Genomic DNA, 22,996 nt, shown 5'->3' with positions numbered 1-22,996 from the left:
TCCAACCTGATTTACACCCCCTGACTAGAGCAAGTATGGTCAGAAAAGCACTAGAAATTCTGGAAATTGATGACTTTCCAATGACTTTGCATAATCCACCATCCAGGCCACTCTTACGAGAGGCAGCCATCCTTTTTTAAAGGACCACACCACCACCACCCCCAGCCTTCAGAAATGCTGCTCTATGAGAGTACATGTAAGAAACAACACTGAGGCAGGGCCGCAGGGGGAAATATTTGGTTCCCTGGTTACAGCCCCAAGTGTCGGGTGAGATTTCCTCTCACAAGGCTGGTCCCTTCTGACGGGGGCAGAACGGAACTGAGATTATTTCAGAGCAGGAATAGAAATGGGGAGAAACTTGCCGACAGAGCATAATGACACAGGCTCAATTCTGCTTGTGATGAAAAAGGTGGAAACGTCTTTCACCGAGGCTTTAAGGTCACGGTGGCGCGCTTTAGCAGAAGAGTTCCAATGGTCTGATAGATTCCAGAAGGATAGCAGCAACACAGCTGGTTGGAATCTGGCCATGAAGAAGCCGAGGAGTCCCTCACTTGCCGATGGGACCTTAACAGTAGAAATAGGCAGAAAACTCAAAAGCGGATCAGGGGCTTACCCTGGTGGCGCAGAGGTTGAGAGTCCGCCTGCCGAGGCAGGGAACGTGGGTTCGTGCCCCAGTCCGGGAAGATCCCACATGCCGCGGAGCGGCTGGGCCCGTGAGCCATGGCCGCTGAGCCTGCGCGTCTGGAGCCTGTGCTCTGCAACGGGAGAGGCCACAACAGTGACAGGCCCTCGTACCGCAAAAAAAAAAAAAAGGGGGGGATCAGGAGCTGGAAATGAAGGGAAATTCATTTATTCCACACATATTTATTTAGCTCCACAATGGGCTAGGCACCGTCTTAGGGGCTAGGAAAGCAGCAGTAAATGAAACTTACATTCCAGTAGCAAAACAACAGGAAAAGCAAATGACACTGAACATTTGATATGTGAGTTGTAGTCCTGGGTCAGGAGAACCTCAGCAATGAGCTTGTCCCCTGGGGATTTTTTCAAGTACAATAATAAAGTATAACAAGCCCCGTTTATGTTGGCCTCCGTCAAGCTCTGTGCTGTTGGTAGGCATTATTAGCCCCATTTTAGATATGTAATAAATAAGTCCTAGGAAAGTTAAGTCAGCTGAGCTTTGAACAGTTGTGTCAGGATCCAAAGCCTCTGTTCTTTCCTCTTTGTCATGTGGTCTCTCAGTGGCTTCAACATCCTGACCTAGAGCTCAGAGCAGCACCCTGTCCCCAGACCTCCTTCTCCCATCGAACTTCCCCAGTGGTGTGCTGGTAAGTAGTTAACAACCAGCTCTTTGGGGAAAAGGGCACTGATTGGTTGTATTTGCCAATTTCCATGGTGTAAATACTCTCACCTTGACCGACTTCATGTTACCAAGGTCACAACACTGAGTTGGGGAAAGATGAGCATTAGGTACCATTAAAGAGCATTGCTTTCACTGATTCACTAGATGTTGAAAACCTCAAGAGCAAAGAGAACAGTAAAAGGGAGTAAAATAATTGGAAAGTGATGAATTTATTTCCAGTTTAGTGAGCATTTATTACCCTTGTTTTTAATGTAATTTATTTCGATTTAAGTTGACATACTTTAATTTTTAATATTGGTTGTGCTTAAAAACCAACTTGAAAATGGGACAGTAGATGCTCATGAGCTGTTAGGAGACGGCTCCACATCACCATTCTCTCCCTCAAAGTATTCTTTTCTCCTCATTCTGTTTCCTGGTGCTCAAGCAGAAGTGTTCTTGGGTTCCTATTTCGAATTTCTCTCATCTTGACCTGTGGCCTTCCAGTTTATGATTTGCTCTGTTTTAATCTTTGAATCCCATGTTAGCCTCAAAAAAAGACTGAATCCTCTTTGAAAACACAACCTGCATTAGGCGACATTAAAGTTTCATCACCAAGTATTAGAAGCATCTAGGTTGAGTGGGGGAAGGTTTGTTCTGCGATGGAAAAGTGAGTCCTGGACATTAAGAATTTTTCTATATTGGCCCAAATGAGTTTGACTTTTTTGTTTTCATTATTTGGTAATGCTTTTCTAAATCCTCTACCCAAATATGACATTTCTATCAACCAAGCTAGGACTCTGGACCTAGTAGAATCCATTTGTATTAATTATAAACTCTCTAAGGACTTATTTCAGCCTCTCCTTATACATGAACCCCAAAGAACGAAGAGATTTTGAAAAGCATAAAGCAGAGACATTCTAACAAGCTGATGAAAAAACTGAAACGTGAAAACTCTTGACAGTAAGCGTGTCCTCTAAAATTAGGGTAAAGTTGATTTAGATTTTCTAGTTAATTTTTGCTCACTTGTAGGCTTTCAGGGCAATATATGTGATTTGTTTGCTCTGTGGATGGCTTATATTTGAGTCCAGATTTCCAAGTGTGCTGTACTGAATAAACAGTACCCAGAGTATCTTTAAATTACAAGTATGGTAGTTTATTTTTAAAATCCCTCCACCCGAGCTGTGCTTGTCTTTAAGTTTTTATCTTCAAGTTTTTGAAAGACGCAGTACTTTCGCTCCTTCCTACAGGCTGTTTTTCACGGGAAAAGAGAAAACTGAGTTGGCAAAGCAAAAAGTTTCCAAACCACAGGGTGTCTGCTACTTGCATAATCACTGAAGCTAAAATTTCCATTTTCTACCCGGCGACCGGAGAACTTCTTTTCTGGTCAACCTGAAATGCAGACAAGAACGAAAATCCCCCATGGCCCACGGGCTGTGTTCTCAGCTTTTCTTGGTTCCACTTTGTGACTTTTCCTGTTTACAGTGTCTGTGCCCTCCCATTTTTTCTTTTCTTTTTTGACTCATCGATACTGTACCACGATACCTAAAAATACAGCCTAACGACTGGTTTTAAGTAAAGAGGATGTTTCTTTCTGGAAAAAAAAAAAAAGCAGAAATATCCTGCATGGTTTTCTGAAAATAAACATTTGACAGTCTCTCATCAGTGCCTCATCCGGGTTTCTAATTGGAAAACGAGGCAGAGTACGAATTTATACAGAGAACCCTGTTTTCATGGCAGCTGCTTCCATGAAGAAGCTGCCATGAAGATATGTCACCTGTTTTTCCCCTTGTTCTTTGGTGAGCTCCTTCTTGAACCTGGCTCAGCCCCTTCTTAGCTGGGACCCGTGGGCAAGTCTCTTTCAACCTCTTGGGGTCTCCGCTTCTTTGGTGTAAAACAAAGGGCCGAAAATGTCTACGCGGCAGGATGGTTGTGAGAATTCAATGGATAAAATGTATGCCAAAGCACAGGACATAGACAAGGCAGTCAACATATATTCGTTTCCATTTTGTGTTGGTGAAAACAAGAGTAGCTAGTCCAGGACACCATTTGGTGGCAATCAGGTACAGAGCAAGAGTTTGCAAGAGTTTCCCCAGCTTTGTGCACACAGGCAGCTCCAAATGGTGGATTTGAGTTAATCTGTTGATTATCACTGAGAAATCAGAATGGAATTAATCCCCAGCTATTGGGTTGCCTGCTCTCTCCAGGGTTTAACTGGCAGTTTGAGTCTTCAACTCTAGTGTGACAGTTTGACCTCTTAATAACCCAGCAGAACTTTTTTCTTAAGAAAAACAATCGTTGAACCAGCTTAAAATAACCATGTACAGTTAACATAATAGCACTCAACAGCTTACAAATCATTTCCACTAATTATAAGACTCACTGCACTACGGTAGGGCTGATAAAGTATGTCAGGCACTTAGCACAGACCCTAACACATAATCTGTGCCGATTAACTTGAGCGTATGACAGGTGATATGACTATCTTCTGAAGTAAATTTTAGGTTCAACCTGCATTAATACAAGAGACAAACAAAGCTAAATGAGATTGATTCTTACCCATTTTACAGGGACAGAAATGGAGGTTTAGAGAGAGACTCTGATTTTCAGGCCATAATCTTAGCTACATGGCAAAGCTGGGACACAGACCCAAGCCTCCTGATTCTAAATCCTGTGTGCACCTCATTGACACCAGGCTGGTTTCTCCTGATGGCCTTCCGTTTCAGACTTAATAAGTTGTTCCCTTTCTCTCTCTCTCTCTCTCTTTCTCTCTCTCTCTCCCTTTCTCTCTTTCAAACCTGGCTTTTCTTTTCACCAGCCTTATGAGATCAGGAGATGATCTGATAAGGGATTGTCTTTTATGAGAATGCCTTCCCCAGGGAATGTCTGCTAAAGTTGACTGAAATTGCTTGCCAGGTTGATGCTGAAGCCACAGAAATAGCTTTTCTTGTTTGCTTTTCTCCAGCCTCTGCCAGGCAGAAAGGGGGCTAGCAGTTGTATGCTAACATCCAGAAAACAGGGTTATCCCTCCAGTCTCTCCTGGGAGCCACCCGTCAAGAGCAGTGGTCCAATTTAAGTTCTCCTCATCCACTTCCTGAAGTCTCGTGCTTCCTGGGTAAGAAGTGAGTTTCGAAGTGCATTTTGCACGTGCTCAGAACTTAACTGCATTGCCAGTTGAGCTATTTGAGAGCCCTATTCTTATCTGAAAATACCTTGTTTAATTGTTTTTTTTTAAATTTTATATTGGAGTATAATTGATTAACAGTGTTGCGTGAGAGACTTCCCTGGTGGTCCAGTGGGTAGGACTATGCGCTCCCAGTGCAGGGGGCCCAGGTTCGATCCCTGATCGGGGAACTAGATCCCGTGTGTGTGCCACAACCAAGAGTTCGCATGCCGCAACTAGGAAGTCCGCATGCCGCAATAAAAGATCCTGCATGGCAACTGGAGATCCTGCATGCCACAACGAGGATCCCACGAACGGCAACTACGACGTGGTGCAGCCTACATAAATAAGTATTTTTTAAAACACGAAGAAACAACAAACAACGTTGTGTTAGTTTCAGGTGTACGCAAAGTGATTCAGTTATACATATACATGTATCTAGTCTTTTTCAAATTCTTTTCCCATTTAGGTTATTACAGAATATTGAGCAGAATTCCCTGTGCTATACAGTAGGTCCTTGTTGGTTATCTGTTTTAAATATAGCCTTGTGTACATGTCATTCCCAAACTTCTAAGCTATCCCTACCCTACCACCATTGTTCTTTTCTTCTCCTTATCTCTAGAGCAGTTGTTCTCAACCAGGGATGATTTTGTCCTCCGGGAGACATTCAGCAGGGTCTGGAGACATTTGGTTGTCACAAGGAGGGAGGGAGTACTGGCATCTGTTGGGTAGAGGCAGGGATGCTGCTAAACATCCTACAATGCACAAGGGCACCCCCCCGAGCAAAGAATTATCTGGCCTCAAATGTCAGTAGTGCCAACGTTGAGAAATCCCACTGTAGGACAGGCTCCAGAGACAGTGCCCTGTGGACCTCATTTGCAAATATATATTAGTATCGAGAACAGTGCTCGCATTTAGGAGGTGCTCGGTAAATATTGGCTGAGTGAATGAATGAACACACGATCCAGAGCTTCTCCACATTGAATTAATTGCACTGTGTGCTAGACTGCATCTTAAGACTAGAATAACAGAGTTAGGCCCGGGCAGCCACCTAACCGATAGGTAATCATCCTGCACCCAGAGTGTTCACATAAGCAGGACAGGGCTGGCAGCACAAGAGGCAGGGGTTAATTCCATCCTGATCCTCACTGGAGGTAATTAACAAACACATAGACAACGTTTTTAGCGGCCGCCCATATTTCTTCAGTGTATGGCCAGGAGATAGCCGAGGAAAGGTGATTACGAAAACCTTTGCAAACCTCTGGCCTTGCTTTCAGATAGTGGCAGGAACCAAGCAGCTGGGGTTTGGTGAATCTAGATCAAGCTTTTCCAGAACATGCTTGGTGATCAAGATGATATGTAAAATGCCTAAGCTATGTGTGATTTAATATATAAGACTAATAGGTGGGGGCTTCCTTGGCGGCGCAGTGGTTAAGAATCCGCCTTCCAATGCAGGGGACACGAGTTCGAGCCCTGGTCCAGGAAGATCCCACATACCAGGGAGCAACTAAGCCCATGCGCCACAACCACTGAGCCTGCGCTCTAGAGCCTGCGAGCCACAACTACTGAAGCCCGTGTGCCACAACTACTGAGCCTGAGCTCTACAGCCCGCGAGCCACAACTACTGAAGCCCGTGTGCCACAACTACTGAGCCTGAGCTCTACAGCCCGTGAGCCACAACTACTGAGCCCGCGAGCCACAACTACTGAAGCCTGTGCGACTAGAGCCGGTGCTCTGCAACAAGAGAAGCCACCACAATGAGAAGCCCGCGCACTGCAATGAAGAGTAGCCCCCGCTCACCGCAACTAGAGAAAGCTCGCACACAGCAATGAAGACCCAACGCAGCCAAAAATAAATAAATAGATAGATAAATAAATAAATACTTCTAAAAAAGCAAAAGACAAATGGGTGGGAAATAACGTTGTAACAGAAGTCGTGCAACACGGCCATGCAGGGCAAACTGCGAATCAGATGCCTGAATTTAAGTCCTACTCTGCCTCCTTCTAGCTCTTCGACCTAGTGGAGACCTGTGGGCTGGGGTCCGTCAGTTACCTTCTCTGAACCTCAATTTTCTCACCTACACAGTGAAGCAGGATTGGAATCTACCTCACAGGGTTGTCATGAGAGAATTTAAAAGGCCCATGTAAATAAAAGAAAGGTCTCTGGAAAGAGCCAGCCCACCGCAACAGTTACTTACTAACATTTTTTCTAAGGCAGATTACTCAGCTACTCAATTTCATATTTGGTTAACTGAATTCTCCCCTTCTTTATCACTCTCCCCACCCCGGCCCATTTTCCTTTCCTCTTCTGCTTCTTTTATGCCACGGGTGCTTTTTCCTTACTTACTGTCTCTCGTTTTCCTACTCCAGTCCCAGTGAACCTGCAAGGGACGCCCAAGAGTCCTACTTTGATACGACTAATGGTCCTGAGATTCTACCCCAGGTCACAGCAACATGACCCTAGACAAGTTACTGAACCTCTCTGCCCTTCAGTTTTGCCACCTATAAAATCTCAACAATAAAACTTCTTCCTCCTAGGGTTGTTCACAGCATGAAGGAAGATACTACCCACATGAAGTGCTTAGCACTCGTGTGACATGTCCTACATGCTTCCTAGAAGCTAGGAGAATGGTTGGTTGTTAGTGAAAAAAGAAGTTCCCAGTGATTGCACACTGGGAGGGCAGGCACCGTCTTGAAAGACCTTGAGGGGAAATCGCAGCTGACTGGGATTCGAGACATCTGTGTCAGTCTAGGCCATTCTCTGAACGAGAGTGTCAATAGCTCATATTCACTCAGCACCCAGAGATGATATAAAGGGACCCTGTTCAGCTGGAGTTGACATCATGTGGGTGAAATCTAAAACTCTGTCCACTCAATAGATCCCAAAGTAAGAACGTCCTAGATACGTCCCTCTCTCCAATTCCTCCAGGATGTCTCATCTGGTGAGGAATTAATAGCTCACCTTGTTCTCTGGGTGGAAAGCTTGTTTTTTAAATGTGTAAGTCTGTCTGGGTCAAGGCTTGAGAGGTGTTTTTGGAACATCCTCACTTCACATTATGCTCTACATGTTTAAATCACTTGTGAATATTTCATTGGTACCTGTGTCTAGACTCTGACCAGTTAAAGTATTCCTCCCCTGAGCAGAGATTTATTGCCCACATTCTTACTGTGTACCAGGCCCAGTTCCAGGCCCTGGGGATACAATGGTAAACAAATCAACCAAGGCCTGTCCCGTGGAGTTTACATTCTGGTGGTGAAAGATAGAGGATAAACAAACAACAACCAAAAAGAAATGTTAGCTACAAAGAAAATAAAGCAGTGTGGTATGAGAGACAGTGTCCAGGCTGTACTTTACACTGAGGATAGGGAAGGCCTTTTGGGGATGGTGACATTTGATTTAACATCTAAAAGATGCAAAAGCACCCAGTCGTGCCGTGATCTGGGAAAAGAGCATTCCAGACACAGGGAACAGCATATGCAAAGTCTCAAAGTAGGAACAAGACTTTATTCTGAGGAAGAAAAGGTCGGGAGTTCTCTGGCGGTCCAGTGGTTAATACTCTGGGCTTCCATTACATGGGGCATGGGTTCGATTCCTGGTCCAGGAACTAACATCCCACATGCTGCGTGGCCAAATAAATAAATAAATATAAATATAAGAAAACAGAAAAGAAGGTCAATATGGCTGGTGTGTCCAGGCAAGGCAGATGGGTTGGACATTAAGTTAGAGAGGGTGGTGAGTCAGGTTACATGGACACTGTGAGCGAGGCAAGGAGTTGGATTCTCCATTGTATTGCTTGAGAAGCCACTGGGCGTTTTTAAGCAGAGACGTGAAGGGATTGGATCTGTATTTTGAAGAGATCATTCACAGGGCCATACAGAAATTGGACTCAAAAGCACCAAGCCCGGTTAGGTAGCTGATTTTGCACACATCCAGGCAAGAGATGACAGTGGATTAGACTCTAATGATGATGGTGGATAGGTCATCCCACAAAAAATCTTGGGAAGTCATTTTAATGAGACAGGTCCTCTTTTGCTGAACTTTCAGAAAAGGTCAAAAGGGAATGAGAGAGAGGAAATGAAGCTCGCTGCTTCCTTACCAAGCTTTTATATTTCCGTATTCCAAAGAGCTACTAAAGCAAAACCAAAGTAGGCTGGGGTTCTGGTCCTTTTTTGGTATTTCCTGTTGCTTTCTAAGCTGCCCCCAGTCATTAGGAATGATCCCACCCTGCCCTATCTTGACTTGCCTTAGTGGTTTTTTGGGGTTTTATTTTGTTTCTTTTTTGTTTGTTTTACTGACTCTCTGCTCTCATCTCCTGAATCAAGTCGTGGGATTGGGATTTGGTGGGGCGTGAGGGTGAAGTTCACAGAGACTTGAACCCCACTATAGGCTGCACATCAGCGCACCCCATGAAGCCAGAGTTCTTGCCAGTTCTCACTTCCCTTCTGACCTTCCTCATTTAACCACTGACCAGATGGAGAAGGTCCTTCCACCAGCACTCAGCGCTTAGCCTCTGAGGACCTGCTCTATCATCTGGGGAGCAAACGCAGGGCAGCCACTGAGGTGGGAGTTTTAATCCAACATGCACAATTTTAACCTCCGATTTCCTGAGGTTGAAGGCGGGAGAGGGTGGTGGGAAGGGTATCAAGTCTGGGTGGGTGTCAAGTGAAACTTTCCAAAGAGATCAATTTCTTATCTGTTTTTCTATTCCATGCGAGGCATTGCTGCTATTAGCTGTCACTCGGTAGGGACCAAATCTGAAACTGCTCTGATGGTCTCTATGGGGCTCAAAGGTGATTTTGAATGTGTAGGTATAATCATTGTGATCCATGAACAGCTCCCTTCAAATATAACTCCTGTGGATGAAATTAGAAGAGAAAGCTTCAGTGGGAGTCATGTTTGAAAATAAATAAATGCCCAGTTTTTTTTTTCTTTTTATGTTTACAGTATTTTTAAAAAATTAAACAAATCCATCTGTTGGGAAAAGAAGTGCATTTGCATAAGGTGGTATTTAACAGCTGAGTAACCTCATGCTTACCTCATGTCGGGCCTGGAAGACAGAGACCTGAGTTTTATTATGTAAGTTTCAGGTGTACAACATAGTGATTCACAATTTTTAAAGGTTATGTTGCATTTAAAGTTATTGTAAAATATTGGCTATATTCCCTGTGCTGTACAATATAGCCTTGTAGACTTTTTTTTTTTTCGATATGCGGGCCTCTCACTGTTGTGGCCTCTCCCGTTGCGGAGCACAGGCTCCGGACGCGCAGGCTCTGCGGCCATGGCTCACGGGCCCAGCCGCTCCGTGGCATGTGGGATCTTCCCGGACCGGGGCACGAACCCGTGTCCCCTGCACCGGCAGGCGGACTCTCAACCACTCTGCAACCAGGGAAGCCCCCTATTTATTTTATACATAGTAGTTTGTACCAGTGAATCCCCTACCCTATCTTGCCCCTCCCCCTTTCCCTCTCCCCACTGGTAACCACTAATTTGTTCTCTGTATCTGTGAGTCTGTTCCTTTTTTCTTATATTCACTAAATGGTTTTATTTTTTAGGTTCCAGAGTCCTGAGTTTTAATCCTGGGGCTCACATTGACTTGCTGTGTGGCACCAGGCACATCTTTCCTTAATTTCCCCACGTTCCAAATAAGCGGTGGTGAATAGATCCCTTCTAAGACTCTAAGTTCTACAATTCTAACTAATTCTAGTCAAATGATTTTGCCCTGGAACTGAGATGACTTTTCACACCTGCTTTATGACGCATTGTTTTTCCCTTTCTACCCACTCATCTTCTCTCCTGAAAATGGGCTGCGTGGGAAGGCTTTCCCACAATTTGTCACTTTATAGTGTAGGGAGTACCTAGTGGGTAGCTAAGTGGTTAAGAGCTTGGACTTTGAGTTTGGGTCTAGTTCTGCCATTTATGTATCTTGTCATTTATAATCTCTCTAGTAACCTCCTTCTCCTGTGTTATTGAGAGATAAGATTACCTGTCTCATGTGAGTATCACAAGGGCTTGCATATGTTCATACATGTAAAGTGCTTAGTGTAGTGCCTGGAATGTAGAAGGCGTCTGCTGGTTCTGTTGCTAGTGCTATTATTAAAATACCTAGCCAGGGACTTCCCTGGCAGTCCAGTGGTTAAGAATCCGTGCTTCTACTGCAGGGGGCATGGGTTCGATCCCGGATTAGGGAACTAAGATCCCGCATGCCACGTGATGCAGCCAAAAATACATAAATAAATAAAATGCCTAGCCAGGTGGCAGGGTCACAGAAGGACACAGGAACTAGTGTTCCCCTCTCTCTTTTTACTTCTGCTCCATCATCTCTGGAGAATGTTTCCACCATGTACGTTTTAACTTTACCTGTCATTTGTCTTCTTTAAAATGGGTTAGTAATATTCCTCCCATTAAAAAGCTTTTTTTTTTTTTAAATGGGAGGATAAATGGATTACAGAAAAGTTTAGCTGTTTGCTTGTTAATTTTCAAGCACGTGGGGACTATAATAAATGTGGTCCTCAGAAGCGGTATATTTCACTCTCAAGGGTGTCAGATTAAAAGCTGTCAGGACGTTGCTTATGAGGTTTGGAAAGACTGAGTAACTTTTTTAAGGTAACAGAGGTAGTAAGAGATAAAATATGATTGTAAGCCCAAGTCTGGCTTAGAAGCTTGTACAAGTTCCATCATTTCTCAGGCCTCAGTTTCCTGGTGCTTGAAATGAGGATGCCTCCTTTCATAGGCTTGTGTAGAGACTGAAATAGTATTTTTTTAAAAGAAGAGAACATGAATGGTATTTTTATTCTGAAGCCTCTTCTATTTTTCTCTTGCCATCACATAAATGCATTGGTTCACACGTAGCTTGGATTTGAAATTTTATCCCCCTAAACTTTGTTAGAAACCCTGTTACACTGGAAGGTCTGGATTAGGACTACCTGACTTTTGGTCAGTTATTTTGGAATACTTTATGTTAACAAAGGTCAGGTGTCAAATCCTTTGCCTGGTGCACAGCAGGCCTTCCTTTGACATTTGGTTGTGTCTCTTCCCTGGTACACAGTGAACTTGAATGTAGTTTTCTTATTCACGTAGTAGGACTCCCAGGAACCTGGCAGATAATACACATGTGTGAGCCAGAGACCACCAACACTACCTACAGAGGGGGCTGTTCTGCCCTACCCTGGCCACATGTGGCCATGAAGGAAACCCAGCCCAGTGTTTCTAGACCTTACCATCTAAATTTTTTTAAAATGGCATCTCCTGATTTCTAATAGCAGCAGCTGAAATTTATTCATAAGCATTGTTTTGACCAACAAGATACATCCACCACCTTTCAACTTTTGATTTAAGTGACAAGGGCAGGTTTTTCTGTGGTTATTGATGATCATATTAGCCCTTTGATCTCCCGGAGGAGCCATCCTCCCACGTAGGAAAGGGCTTGGTGAGGACTGTGGGCTCAGATATGCCAGGGTTCAAGTGTGCCAGTGTGGGCATAAAACTGTAGCAGTTTTTCCCCAGTTCATCTGCACTGCCCTTCTCCAGTTTGTGTGTGTGTATCATCACATCACATGGTGGGGTGTTTGTTTAGTCCCTTCCCCGGGCCCCCCACCCCAGATGTCAGCCTCTCTCTTGGCTGATGTGTTGTCCGTGATGGGAGTATCAGTGATTCTGAGCAGATGATCTTACCGTATTAATGACATCATCCGGGGAGTGTGTCCTCTGGGATCTTTTGCCTTGGTTTAGGTATAGATACCTGTGGTGTCGTATCAAGATGCTTTTAGTTGCAATAAGCAGACTCCAACTCAAGTTAGCTTAAGAGAGGGAGACGGAAAAAGTGGATTCATTGAAGGAATACAGGGATGTTTTATGGAACTCAAGAACAAGGATTCTGGATAAACCGTAATGGAAAAGAGTATTAAAAAGAATGTATACGTGTGTGTAACTGAGTCACTTGGCTGTACAGCAGAAATTAACACAACATTGCAAATCAACTATACGTCAATTAAAAAATAAATTAAAAAAAAAAGAACAGGATTCACCCAGACCAGTGGAACGGGCTAGAAGTGACTGGAAAGACGTAGGGACCCTGACAGCAATTCTGAAGCTTTTCCTCTTAGGCTGCGTGATTTCTCTGGCCTCCTTCTAGCTCCCTGTCTTCTTCGTTCTCTCTGCAGATGGTTTTCCTTTCTCTCCACATGCAGCAGACAGTGGCTGCCCCACAACCACCATATTTTCTTCCACTCGGACTCAATTCCAGATTCCCTGGACTGAGGTTCTGACTGGCCCAGCTTAGGTCAGGTGTCTTTCCCCTCATCCAGTCAACTGAGGCCAAAGGGGTAGAATCAAGTTGTACAGACATGGGCACCACTGCCCATGGTTGTCATGAGGTGGACAGATACACCTAAAAAGAAAATTTACTATTAAACTCTCTAGGATAAAATTGTGTGTTGACAAAAGGCACATTGACTAGATCAAGGGAGATCCAAAGAAAATCAGAAAGGAGAAAGGATGTTTTTTTAAATCAGGAAATAAATTCATTTGGGTTATGCAACAACAGAATACCTTGCAATGTTTTATGAGTTTTGACATATCCCTTAATGGATTCATATTGTTTCCGTTGATCTTCTGAGTATTATTTGATGGTTCTGTAGGGCATGTACTTAGGGTTTGCTTGTGTGGGTTTTACAAGAGAGATTAAATGATTTAAACTGACACACTGATTGATTTCCTCCTGTAGTATAAAAGAGTAGAAAAAAGATGACTTTTTTTTTCAGTTAGACATTAATTCAAATTTTACCTTGCTTTTTTCTTGCCCAGGCAAATTTGAATGATTAACCTTAAACTCTGTACCTTGACTTCCTTGTCTGTAAAATGGGGATGTTGCCATATTGTAGAGTTTTGTGGAGCTTTAATGAGATAATTTCCATAAAGTTCCCAGTTTCGTGCCTGAAACAAAGATTTGTTCCCTTTCCTCTTGCCACCAGAGATGTGTATGTGACCTGGCTTTGCAGAGTTTGAGGGCATAATCAGTGGCCGTGGGGCAACGTAAAGCTTCCCACTTACCTCTTAGCACTACTTCCGAGGTTCCTATGGGCCACATCTCCGTTCTAATCAACTGAGCTACTTTCTAGGCTTTTAGAGCAGAGCTCAATCAAACATGTAAGGAAGATATTGTAATTACTATTTTTCACATTAAAAACAGATTGCTTATCCCACTCTGAGACTCAATTTTCTCATCTGTCGAGTTGGGGATAACAACCCCAATCCCAGGAGGTGACTATGCAGCTCAGAGATAAGATTATAAACACCTAGAGCGATGCTAAGTATGTAGTTGGTTCTCCGTAATGGAAGAAATTTTCTTTTTAAATTGGGATTATATGTATCTGAGTTTCCATGTCTTATAGTTTTGTTTTGTTCAGTTTTTTGCCAAGTCATGGTGACTTGCAGGATCTTAGCTCTACGACCAGGGATTGAACCTGGGCCCCTGGCAATGCAAGTGCTGAGTCTTAACCACTGGACTGCCAAGGGAATTCCCAAGTTCTTATAGTTCTGTACAACACCTAAGAGACGAAGTGCTGCCGATGCTTTTCAAAAGTAACCCAGCAACTCCACATGCATGGACAAAGCTGCATGTGCAAAATTTATTGTGACATTGCTTATGACAGCAAAAGGCTAGCAACAGTCTAAGTGTTTCTCAGCAGGAGACTCATTAAATACGTCTGCACAATGATTTGATACTATAGAACCTTTATAAAGAATGAGGTCGGTCTATATGTGTTGACATTGGAAAGATTTCCAAGAAATATTGAATTAAAAAAGCAAGGGGCAAAACAGTAAGTATAGCATAGTTCCACTTCAATTGAAAAAAACCATACACATATAAATATCCATATACACAGACACCGCAGTCACACACATACACACACACACACAAATATTAAGAGTGCCTGCTTCGGGACTTCCCTGATGGTCCAGTGGTTAAGAATCTGCCTGCCAATGCAGGCAACATGGGTTCGAGCCCTGGTCCGGGAAGATCCCACATGACAGGGAGCAACTAAGCCCGTGTGCCACAACTACTGAGCCTGCGCTCTAGAGCCCGCAAGCCACAACAACTAAAGCCCGTGTGCCTAGAGCCCGTGCTCCGCAACAAGAGAAGCCACCACGGTGAGAAGCCCACGCACCACAACAAAGAGTAGCCCCCGCTCGCCGCAACTAGAGAAAGTCCACACGCAGCAATGAAGATCCAATGCAGCCAAAACTAAATAAAAATAAATTATTAAAAAAAAGTTAAAAAAAGAGTACCTGCTTCATTTCAAAACATGTTCAATATAATATTAAAGTAAAACATTTAACATGAGAATATGTTTTTTTAACATGTACATCTGAAAATCCATCTAAAGATGGTCTGTGAAGATTCTCCTTAATCTGACAGAGTGGTAATTTCTGCAGGTAGAAAGGTTTGGAGCATGAGTTACTCAAAGTTGATCTTTGTATTTTATGCATTGTTTAAATATTTTACCAGGAGTAATTTCCCAGTATTGCAGTTATAAGTGATAAAAAATTAAATATAATTACTAATTTATACATCGAATTGTTCTTAACTGTCTTAACTCTTCTCTTTTTAAAAGTATTTTTTAGCTGCATTGTTATTTTTTAGTTGTGGCACACGAGATCTTTTGTTGCGGTGCATGGCCTTCTCTCTAGTTGTGGCATGTGGGCACATGGGCTCATTAGTTGTGGCACGTGGGCTCCAGAGCACATGGGCTCAGTAGTTGTGGTGCGTGGGCTCTCTAGTTGCTCTAGTTGTGGTGCGCGGGCTTAGTTGCCCTGCGGCATGTGAGACCTTAGTTTCCCGACCAGGGATCGAACCGGTGTCGCTGCATCGCAGGATCGGTTCTTAACCGCTGGACCACCAGGGAACTCCCTGTCTTAACTATTCTTAACTGTTAATTATGGTAGTGATATGAATACTACAAAGGAGGGCCAAAGTTTCAAAAATGGAGACTTTACATTTTAACTTTAGTATCATTTGTTTTTCATCCTATAATTATGCATGTATTGTGTTTATTAAAACACAACAATGAATAAAACCATCTTCATTTGGAAAATAAAATATTGATTCAAGGAAAAGTATAGTAGTTTCCTCTGGGAAGGAAACCTGCTTTTCATAGTATAATTTTGTGTGTTGTATAGGTATTGTTTTTTCAATATATTGAGTGGTCTTTGCTTTTCATTCTTTTTTCTTTTAAATCTAAGACCTAAAAAAATAAAAATAGGGACTTCTCTGGTGGCACAGTGGTTAAGAATCCGCCTGCCAATTCAGGGGACACAGCTTCAAGCCCTGGTCCGGGAAGATCCCACATGCCGCGGAGCAACTAAGCCCGCGAGCCACAACTACTGAGCCCACGCGCCGCAACTACTGAAGCCCATGCACCTAGAGCCAGTGGTCTGCAACAAGAGAAGCCACGGCAATGAGAAGCCCGCGCACTGCAACGAAGAGTAACCCCCCGCTCGCCACAACTAGAGAAAGCCTACACACAGCAACAAAGACCCAACGCAGCCAAAAAATATACAATAAAAATAAGTGCAAGAGCTGATGCCGTATAATAAATCTGTTTATGACCAAACCTGTTGATTAACTCAACTGATGGCGTTTTTAGGCTGAGCACATCACCCATAAAAGAAATGGTAAATCAAGTTGAAGGGTTTGCCTGCCAGCCCCAGCCTGATGCCACTCTTGCTGTCTTGTCTCCACAGATGACAGAAGGCAGGCACTGCCAGGTGCACCTCCTGGATGACAGGAGATTGGAGCTGCTGGTTCAGGTAGGTGATGCCACATAGGGATAAGCCGTCCTGGTTCCCTCTGTAGGCCTTGTGGCCTGTGTTCAGCCTGCTTGCTTATCTGTGCCTCAGAGCCAGTGACACAGGATTGTTTATGGGGGATAAAGCTTCAAAGCAAGGAAACGTAGCTGTATTTAAGAGTAACTAGAGACTGGTGACAGGATTCAGAGATGCTTGGATTGCAGTCTGAGCTTTGACACTCAGTAGCTGTGTGACCCTGGGCAAGTGACTTGACTTCTCTGAATCACCTCTTGTTGGTAAACTGGAGACCATAATGCTTCCCTGAAAGGGTTTTTGTGAGCTGAGACTCGTCATTCTGCCACTTTCCTGTCACATGGCATGGTCCAAGTTAAATACCCAGTTTCAACATCTGTGAACTGGGATTAAGATTGCCTAATATTCCTCTCAGAAATTATGGTTAAAATCATACGAGATTAATCCCAAGCTCCCAATCCTTCCCTCCCCCACCCTCCCCCTTGACAGCCACAAGTCTATTCTCTATGTCTGCAAGTCAGCTTGGGAGCTTGGGATTGGCAGATACAAACTCGTAGATACAGGATGGATAAACAAGGTCCTACTGTAAAGCACAGGGAACTATATTCAATATCCTGTGATAAACCACAGTGGAAAAGAATATTTAAAAAGCATATATATATGTATATGTATGACTGAGTCAATTTGCTGTACAGTAGAAATTAACACAACATTGTAAATCAACTGTACTTCAGTATAATTAAAACATCAAACTAGATTATATATGTGAACGAAATCTCTGTAAAACACATGGGACTATATGAGTGATGATATATCTTAATTATTGATGCTTCTGTCTTTATTCACCCAACACTCTGGACCCAGAATCTTAAAAGACCGTGGAAGTGCCTGATGACAGCCACACCTAAAGCCGTGGCTAGAATTCCCTCCCTTCAGCAAACCTAAGTTCTTCTCCTTTCTGAGGCTGTGCTGAGCCCACTGTGTACAGGCTTCAATTAGAATGAAAATAGCACATCAATCATAGTTTCACCAGAGTAGACCTTTTGGTCTAGATTTCTATTCTTTTCTTTTTTCTTTTCCTTTAACTTTTTTTCTTTCTTCTTTTTTTATCATGACTGTTCTTTCTTCCCCAACAACAAACATCCAACCCTCAAACTACCATAATGAGCCCTAAAATGTGTGGCTCAAAGTTCAAAAGAAGTCCACCTAGAACGCCTCCCTGCAAATCCCCCTTTCCTTCCCCCGTCTCTGCAAATCCACCATCTACTCTCACTCTGGACACTGGCTGATTACAAACCATGCTTCTTCCCACCAGAGCCAGTGCTTCCCAAAAGCTCACAGACTAGATCCTTCGTCCAATGAGGTACCCAGTAAGTACTGGTGATGATGATCTGCACGATGGATACAACTACTCCATCCCTGGAGGGAAGTGCAAAGCTTAGTCTTTGGATTCAGACAGAACTGGGTTCAAATCAGGTCCTTAACTAACTGGAACATCAAGCAAGGTGTTTGACTGCTCTTGGCCTTTGTTGGCTCATCTATAAAATGGCAGGAACCCCTACTTCATAGACTCGTTGTAAGGATTAAAATGAAATAATGGGTAGAAGGAGTCCAGCACAGTAGACAGTCACTATTATTATTATTGTGTTGTTGTTGTTAGTTCTCTCTGGGTCTTGAGCCTTTGGGTCTTGACCCTCCTCAGTTGACCGTCACCAAGCCAAGTTATTCCTACAATCTAGGCGGTGTTTAATATTTTTTGTCTTGATCACTAGCACCATACTATATATAAAAGACCATTTTTTCCAAAACACCAATGCATTGGTGAATACACTTTTACTTTAGAGGAAAACATAAGGTGCTGGACAGAATCGCAGATATATCAAAATGATGATCTCAGCGGTGTTCCTGTTCCCATTTCCCCCGCTTCCCGAACGCTTAGAGAATGGTCTATAGTAGATTAAGCAACAAAAGGGCACGGGCATCCGAAAACAAACAAACAAAGGCTGCTTTAAACTGTTTGGGACAGAGGAAAGTGGTAGCAGTAAGAGAAAGAGGGGACCAAATTGTTTCTAATCATATTTTTATCTTAACAGCCCAAACTTTTATCAAGAGAGTTGCTGGACCTCGTGGCTTCGCATTTCAACCTGAAAGAAAAGGAGTATTTTGGAATCACGTTTACAGATGACACGTAAGAGTTTTCCTATTTTTACCTTTTGTCTGGGTTACCTATGTGCATAACTCTCAACTGGCAAAAGCAGGGGCAGGGGGAATGCTCCAAGAATTAGAATATGTCCTGCTTAGCTAGAGATTTCTTAATACAGGTTTTTCTTTAGAATTCTGGTAAAAGGAGAAGAAAGGGAATATTGATCATTCTAAGAACTCAGCACATTGTCCCAAGTGCCTTAGAAATTTGTTGCAATGAGTTTGTTATTCTTGATGACAGTCTGTCTTCACATTTCTTTGAATGCAGTTGTGCTTGCTTATTTAGCTTATGTATCAGGGATAGAAATGCTAGTGTCATCTACTCATATCTTGAAACTGAATTAATGTTTGGATTTGGTGGCAAGAAAGTTTAAAGGCGATTTGGGGGCCCACCCAATAAATATGTATATACTTTAATGCTGGATGAAATTTCTAACTTCCACTTAGGCAGGCCCATTTTATGTAACCCTCATTTTTTTTTCTTTTACTTACACTTTTAATGCTAACGTGGATATTGTGTATATTTTGGTATATAACAGTGAATTCACAAGAATTTAAAGCTCCGTGTAAGCAAAGGTGTTTAGTCTTACCAGCTCTTTTCTGCATGTGTGTATGTGTGTGTGTGTGCTTTACGGCAGCCTGACTTGCCTACGTTATATGCAGCTTGATATATTAAATGATTTCTTCTCCCTTATGGGATAATTTGCAAAGAGCTCTTCAGATATTAAAATTCAAGAAAACGTGTTCCAGACACAAAATATATTGGTCAACCACCCAGCCAGCATTCTTTCCGTAACTCTCTCAGTTTAAATGTTTTTCCATTCTTCATGTTAACCAGGCAGAAAATTACCTCAGGAAGGGGTTAATTTGTTTTTAACACTTTGTATGTGCTGATTACTTCCAGCCTTGGTGGGCTGCAAGCTTAGGACCTCCTGGAAATGCCAGTGGGCTCAGGACTTGGGCTGGGCAAAAAAAAACAAATAAAAAAACAAACAAAAAAACCCCAGACAGCTGAGTTGTCAGGAGACATAGAAAAACCTGAAAACTTTGATTTCAGACTCAAGATGTTTCCTGAATGGAGTTCAACAAAGCAGGAAGAAAGTGCACTCCACCTCACCCACTTCATCCCGAATCACAAAATTATCTGTTCACTCAACAACCCTTTGAGACCTTGTCTGATCAGTCCTCTGCTGGATGAAATAGGAAATGCAGATGTCCATTGAGCACAGGCTCTAGCTGGAAAGACAAAACCAGTTCATGAGAATCAGTGATTAAACACACACATACAGGTTGAATCTGGATGTGACTGAAATCATAGCAAACAGCATTGACTTAAAACCATAAATACGTGATGGCTAAGTTATATGGTAAAAACCATAAATACACAAACACTACAATTTAGGGAAAGGTCACATAAAATAGAGGCTAAAATCATGAATATTAGAGTAATTTATCCATTCAGCAGTTATTTCTTGAGTGCCACTAAATGCCAGGCATTTGTTCTAGCTTCCAGGGATTCAGCTGTGAACAACACAGACCAGGTTCTTCCTCTCATGCAGCTTATGTTGCACTAGTATGGTCCAGCAGAACAAGTAAATAAATAAATAAATGAGGGACTTCCCTGGTGGTCCAGTGGGTAAGACTCTGCGCTCCCAATGCAGGGGGCCCGGGTTTGATCCCTGGCTGGGGAACTAGATCCCACATGCATGCCGCAACTGAAGAGTCCACATGCCACAACTAAGAGTCTGCATGCTGCAACTAAAAGGTCCTGCATGCTGCAACTGAGACCCAGTGTAGCCAAAATAAATAAATATTTAAAAAAAAAAGATAAATGAGAAGATACCAGAAATGACAAGTGCTTTGAAGAACATGAAACAAGAGGCCATGATCAAGAAAAATGGGGGTGGGGTGGTGCAGTTTTAGACAGGGTGGACCAGGACAGCTTCTAAAAGGTGATGTGTAATAGAAAGCAAGAACCAGTTCTGCAAAAGTCGGGGCGGCTTTCCTAACTAAAGCGGGTGGAAATACTCTCAGGTGAGAATAAGCTTGACTTTGGTTTTTTATTTTTTATTTTTGAGTACGAAAAAAAAAAAAAGCCAGTATGCCTTGAATAGAGAGAGTAAGAGGAAAAGTGGTACAAGATAAAGGTTGAGAGGGAGGCAGGGTGGACGTCATAGAAGCTTGGTAGCTATGAGATCTTAGACTTAATATCTCTGACACTCAAGTTTTCTCATCTGTACAATGGGCATAATAATAGCACCAAAGTAATAAGTACTATATAAGGTACATATAATTGGGTTATAGTATTATACTATTAAACAGGTAGGGTGGGCTTCACTGGTGGCGCAGTGGTTGAGAGTCCGCCTGCCGATGCAGGGGACGTGGGTTCGTGCCCCCGTCCGGGAGGATCCCACGTGCCGCGGAGCGGCTAGGCCCGTGAGCCATGGCCGCTGGGCCTGCATGTCCGGAGCCTGTGCTCCGCAACGGGAGAGGCCACAGCAGTGAGAGGCCCGCGTACCACACACACACACACACACACACACAAAACAAAACAGGTAGGGTATGCAGAGCCCAAGCACACAACATCCTATTGTTCGTAGTCATGGCAGGAAGGTGTGCTCTGAAGGAGGCTGAAGGAGGACTTGGGTGGGAAGCCACACAGGAGGGTAACTGGGAGGGCACTTAGACCTCAGGTAGTGGGGAGAGGAGCCGGCATTCAGGGAAAAGTCATTTTGTGCACCAGTGCATGCACATGGTCATGAACATGGTACATCTGCCCAGTGGCTAGGAAACTGGCCTGAGCGTGGATTAAGATATAAGAAGGACAAACACACAGGTGAGCCCAGAGAGTCATGGAGATGCAGAAGGCACACCAAGGCCCCTGAAGGATGTTCTGCAGGGGAGTGACATGATTAATGACTGTGGTCTTGCAAATGTCCCAGGCTGTAAGGTTCATGGTGGGCTGGAAAAGAGTCCTGGCCACATGGCAGGGAAAGCTCCAGACTCAGGTGAACATAACTAGAGGGGGCATACATCAAGTGTTCAGACTGTAGGACCTTCTCTTTAGAAAGTAAGGAATACATAATATGAATGATTTCCTTTTCTGACTTGGGCCACTCTCCCCATCGTGTGCCTGGGGATGATTTCTTTCTAAATACTCTATTGGAAGAAGAATGTCTCACTTAAGTCCCTCCTCTAGCTATCTTCTTTAGTGACATCAGTCAATGCTTATAGTCTTTCCAAGAAGCCTGGCTCCAAAGTGTCCTTCGTGCACTCCCCTGCAAATGACAGCAGAGTCTGTTTCTGAATTATGATCAGTTTAGAAGGTGTCTTCTGGCTCTAGCTGTGTTTATTTTTAGAAGAAGTATGAGCTGGGCTCTTGGGGGAGTGGGAATTGGCCATTTCCACCTTTCTGGGGAACAGGTCTGGAAAACTGCTTCTGTCAAAGGGTGTCTCCTTGGAATGTCTTGGTCACAGGCTTAGTTCTTTTTCTTGTCTGGTAAATATTTTTGGAAAGTATTTTCTTTCGGCACTCCCCTTCCCCCGCCCCCATAAAACCACTTAGTCGGATCCCTCCCAGGATGCTGTCTGAATTGCATTTTCCAGCCTAGATGCCACATCAGTTCTTTGCCTTTGGTGAACTTCAAATAGAGTAAGGCAAAGCGGAGGGGACATTTTGTCAATGAAACTAGCCACTGTCTGTATCCTACTCCGCGGGCCAAGAAGAGAAATGGAAAAATGGAATCACGCGGTTACATGATAAAAGTAGTGATGGTGACCAACAAAAACAAATTCATGGTCCTATTGGAGGGAGGGGATAGAATTCCTAAGCTCACGCGGGTTAGTGCCTTCTGGTGTTCTGTGTGCAGGGCGAGTCTTTACCCCTAGAGGGCAGTCACGACCCTCCTAAGGCAGCACTCTGTTCCCCATAATGGTTCCCATCCCCTTCAACCCACTTGACATTTTTTTCCTTTCCTTGTTTTGAAAGGATTTGCTGGATGAGCTTTGTTTATTAAGAAATAACAAATAGGTTTCACAACACAGTTGGGATTTTTGATCACCGTTCCATCCGGTGGGCCTGAAATGATCGACCTTTGACTGGTACAATTCTAGCCAAAAGGGACGCTTGCTTCATAGTGGGCTAACACAGCTGATAGAGGTGAACGTGTAAATTCAACTGTCTTTTCGAGGTATTGATTAGATCTGTCCCATTTGCTGATGGAAAAACTTGAGAAAAGTAGGTTATAAGGAATAAGTGCTTTTTGATCTCGTTTTACTCTCAAAGGCTAGAAAACAGCATGTTAACCTGGAATATATCTCAATGATAGAGTTAAGGGTAATTTTCACTTTTTTGTTCTTCTAACTTCATCCTGTTGGTGAAATTATGGGTAGATTTTTTAAAATCTAACTTCTAATTTTTCTTTTCTAAAAACTTATTTTTGTATTACTTTTACATGAATATCTTCTTATAAAAA

General features: G+C 43.2%; 1 protein-coding gene across 2 annotated transcripts in view; it reads left to right on the top strand.

Moving 5' to 3' along the window:
* The window catches only part of FRMD4B (FERM domain containing 4B), a 273,299-nt gene that overhangs the window by 128,722 nt on the left and 121,581 nt on the right, over positions 1 to 22,996 (top strand). For both annotated transcript variants that reach the window (XM_022572579.3, XM_089919549.1), the window contains 2 exons: positions 16,242 to 16,307; positions 18,413 to 18,507. In XM_022572579.3, coding sequence (XP_022428287.2) covers positions 16,242 to 16,307; positions 18,413 to 18,507 — 161 coding nt within the window. The remainder of the gene's footprint in view (positions 1 to 16,241; positions 16,308 to 18,412; positions 18,508 to 22,996) is intronic.

The sequence above is a fragment of the Delphinapterus leucas genome, chromosome 10 (assembly GCF_059928025.1).
Source record: "Delphinapterus leucas isolate spDelLeu-1000000601 "Yukka" chromosome 10, BTC_Dleu_Yukka2, whole genome shotgun sequence".
NCBI lineage: Eukaryota > Metazoa > Chordata > Mammalia > Artiodactyla > Monodontidae > Delphinapterus > Delphinapterus leucas.
The sequence above is the reverse complement of the archived record's forward strand: the minus strand, read 5'-3'. Positions and strand labels throughout refer to the sequence as shown.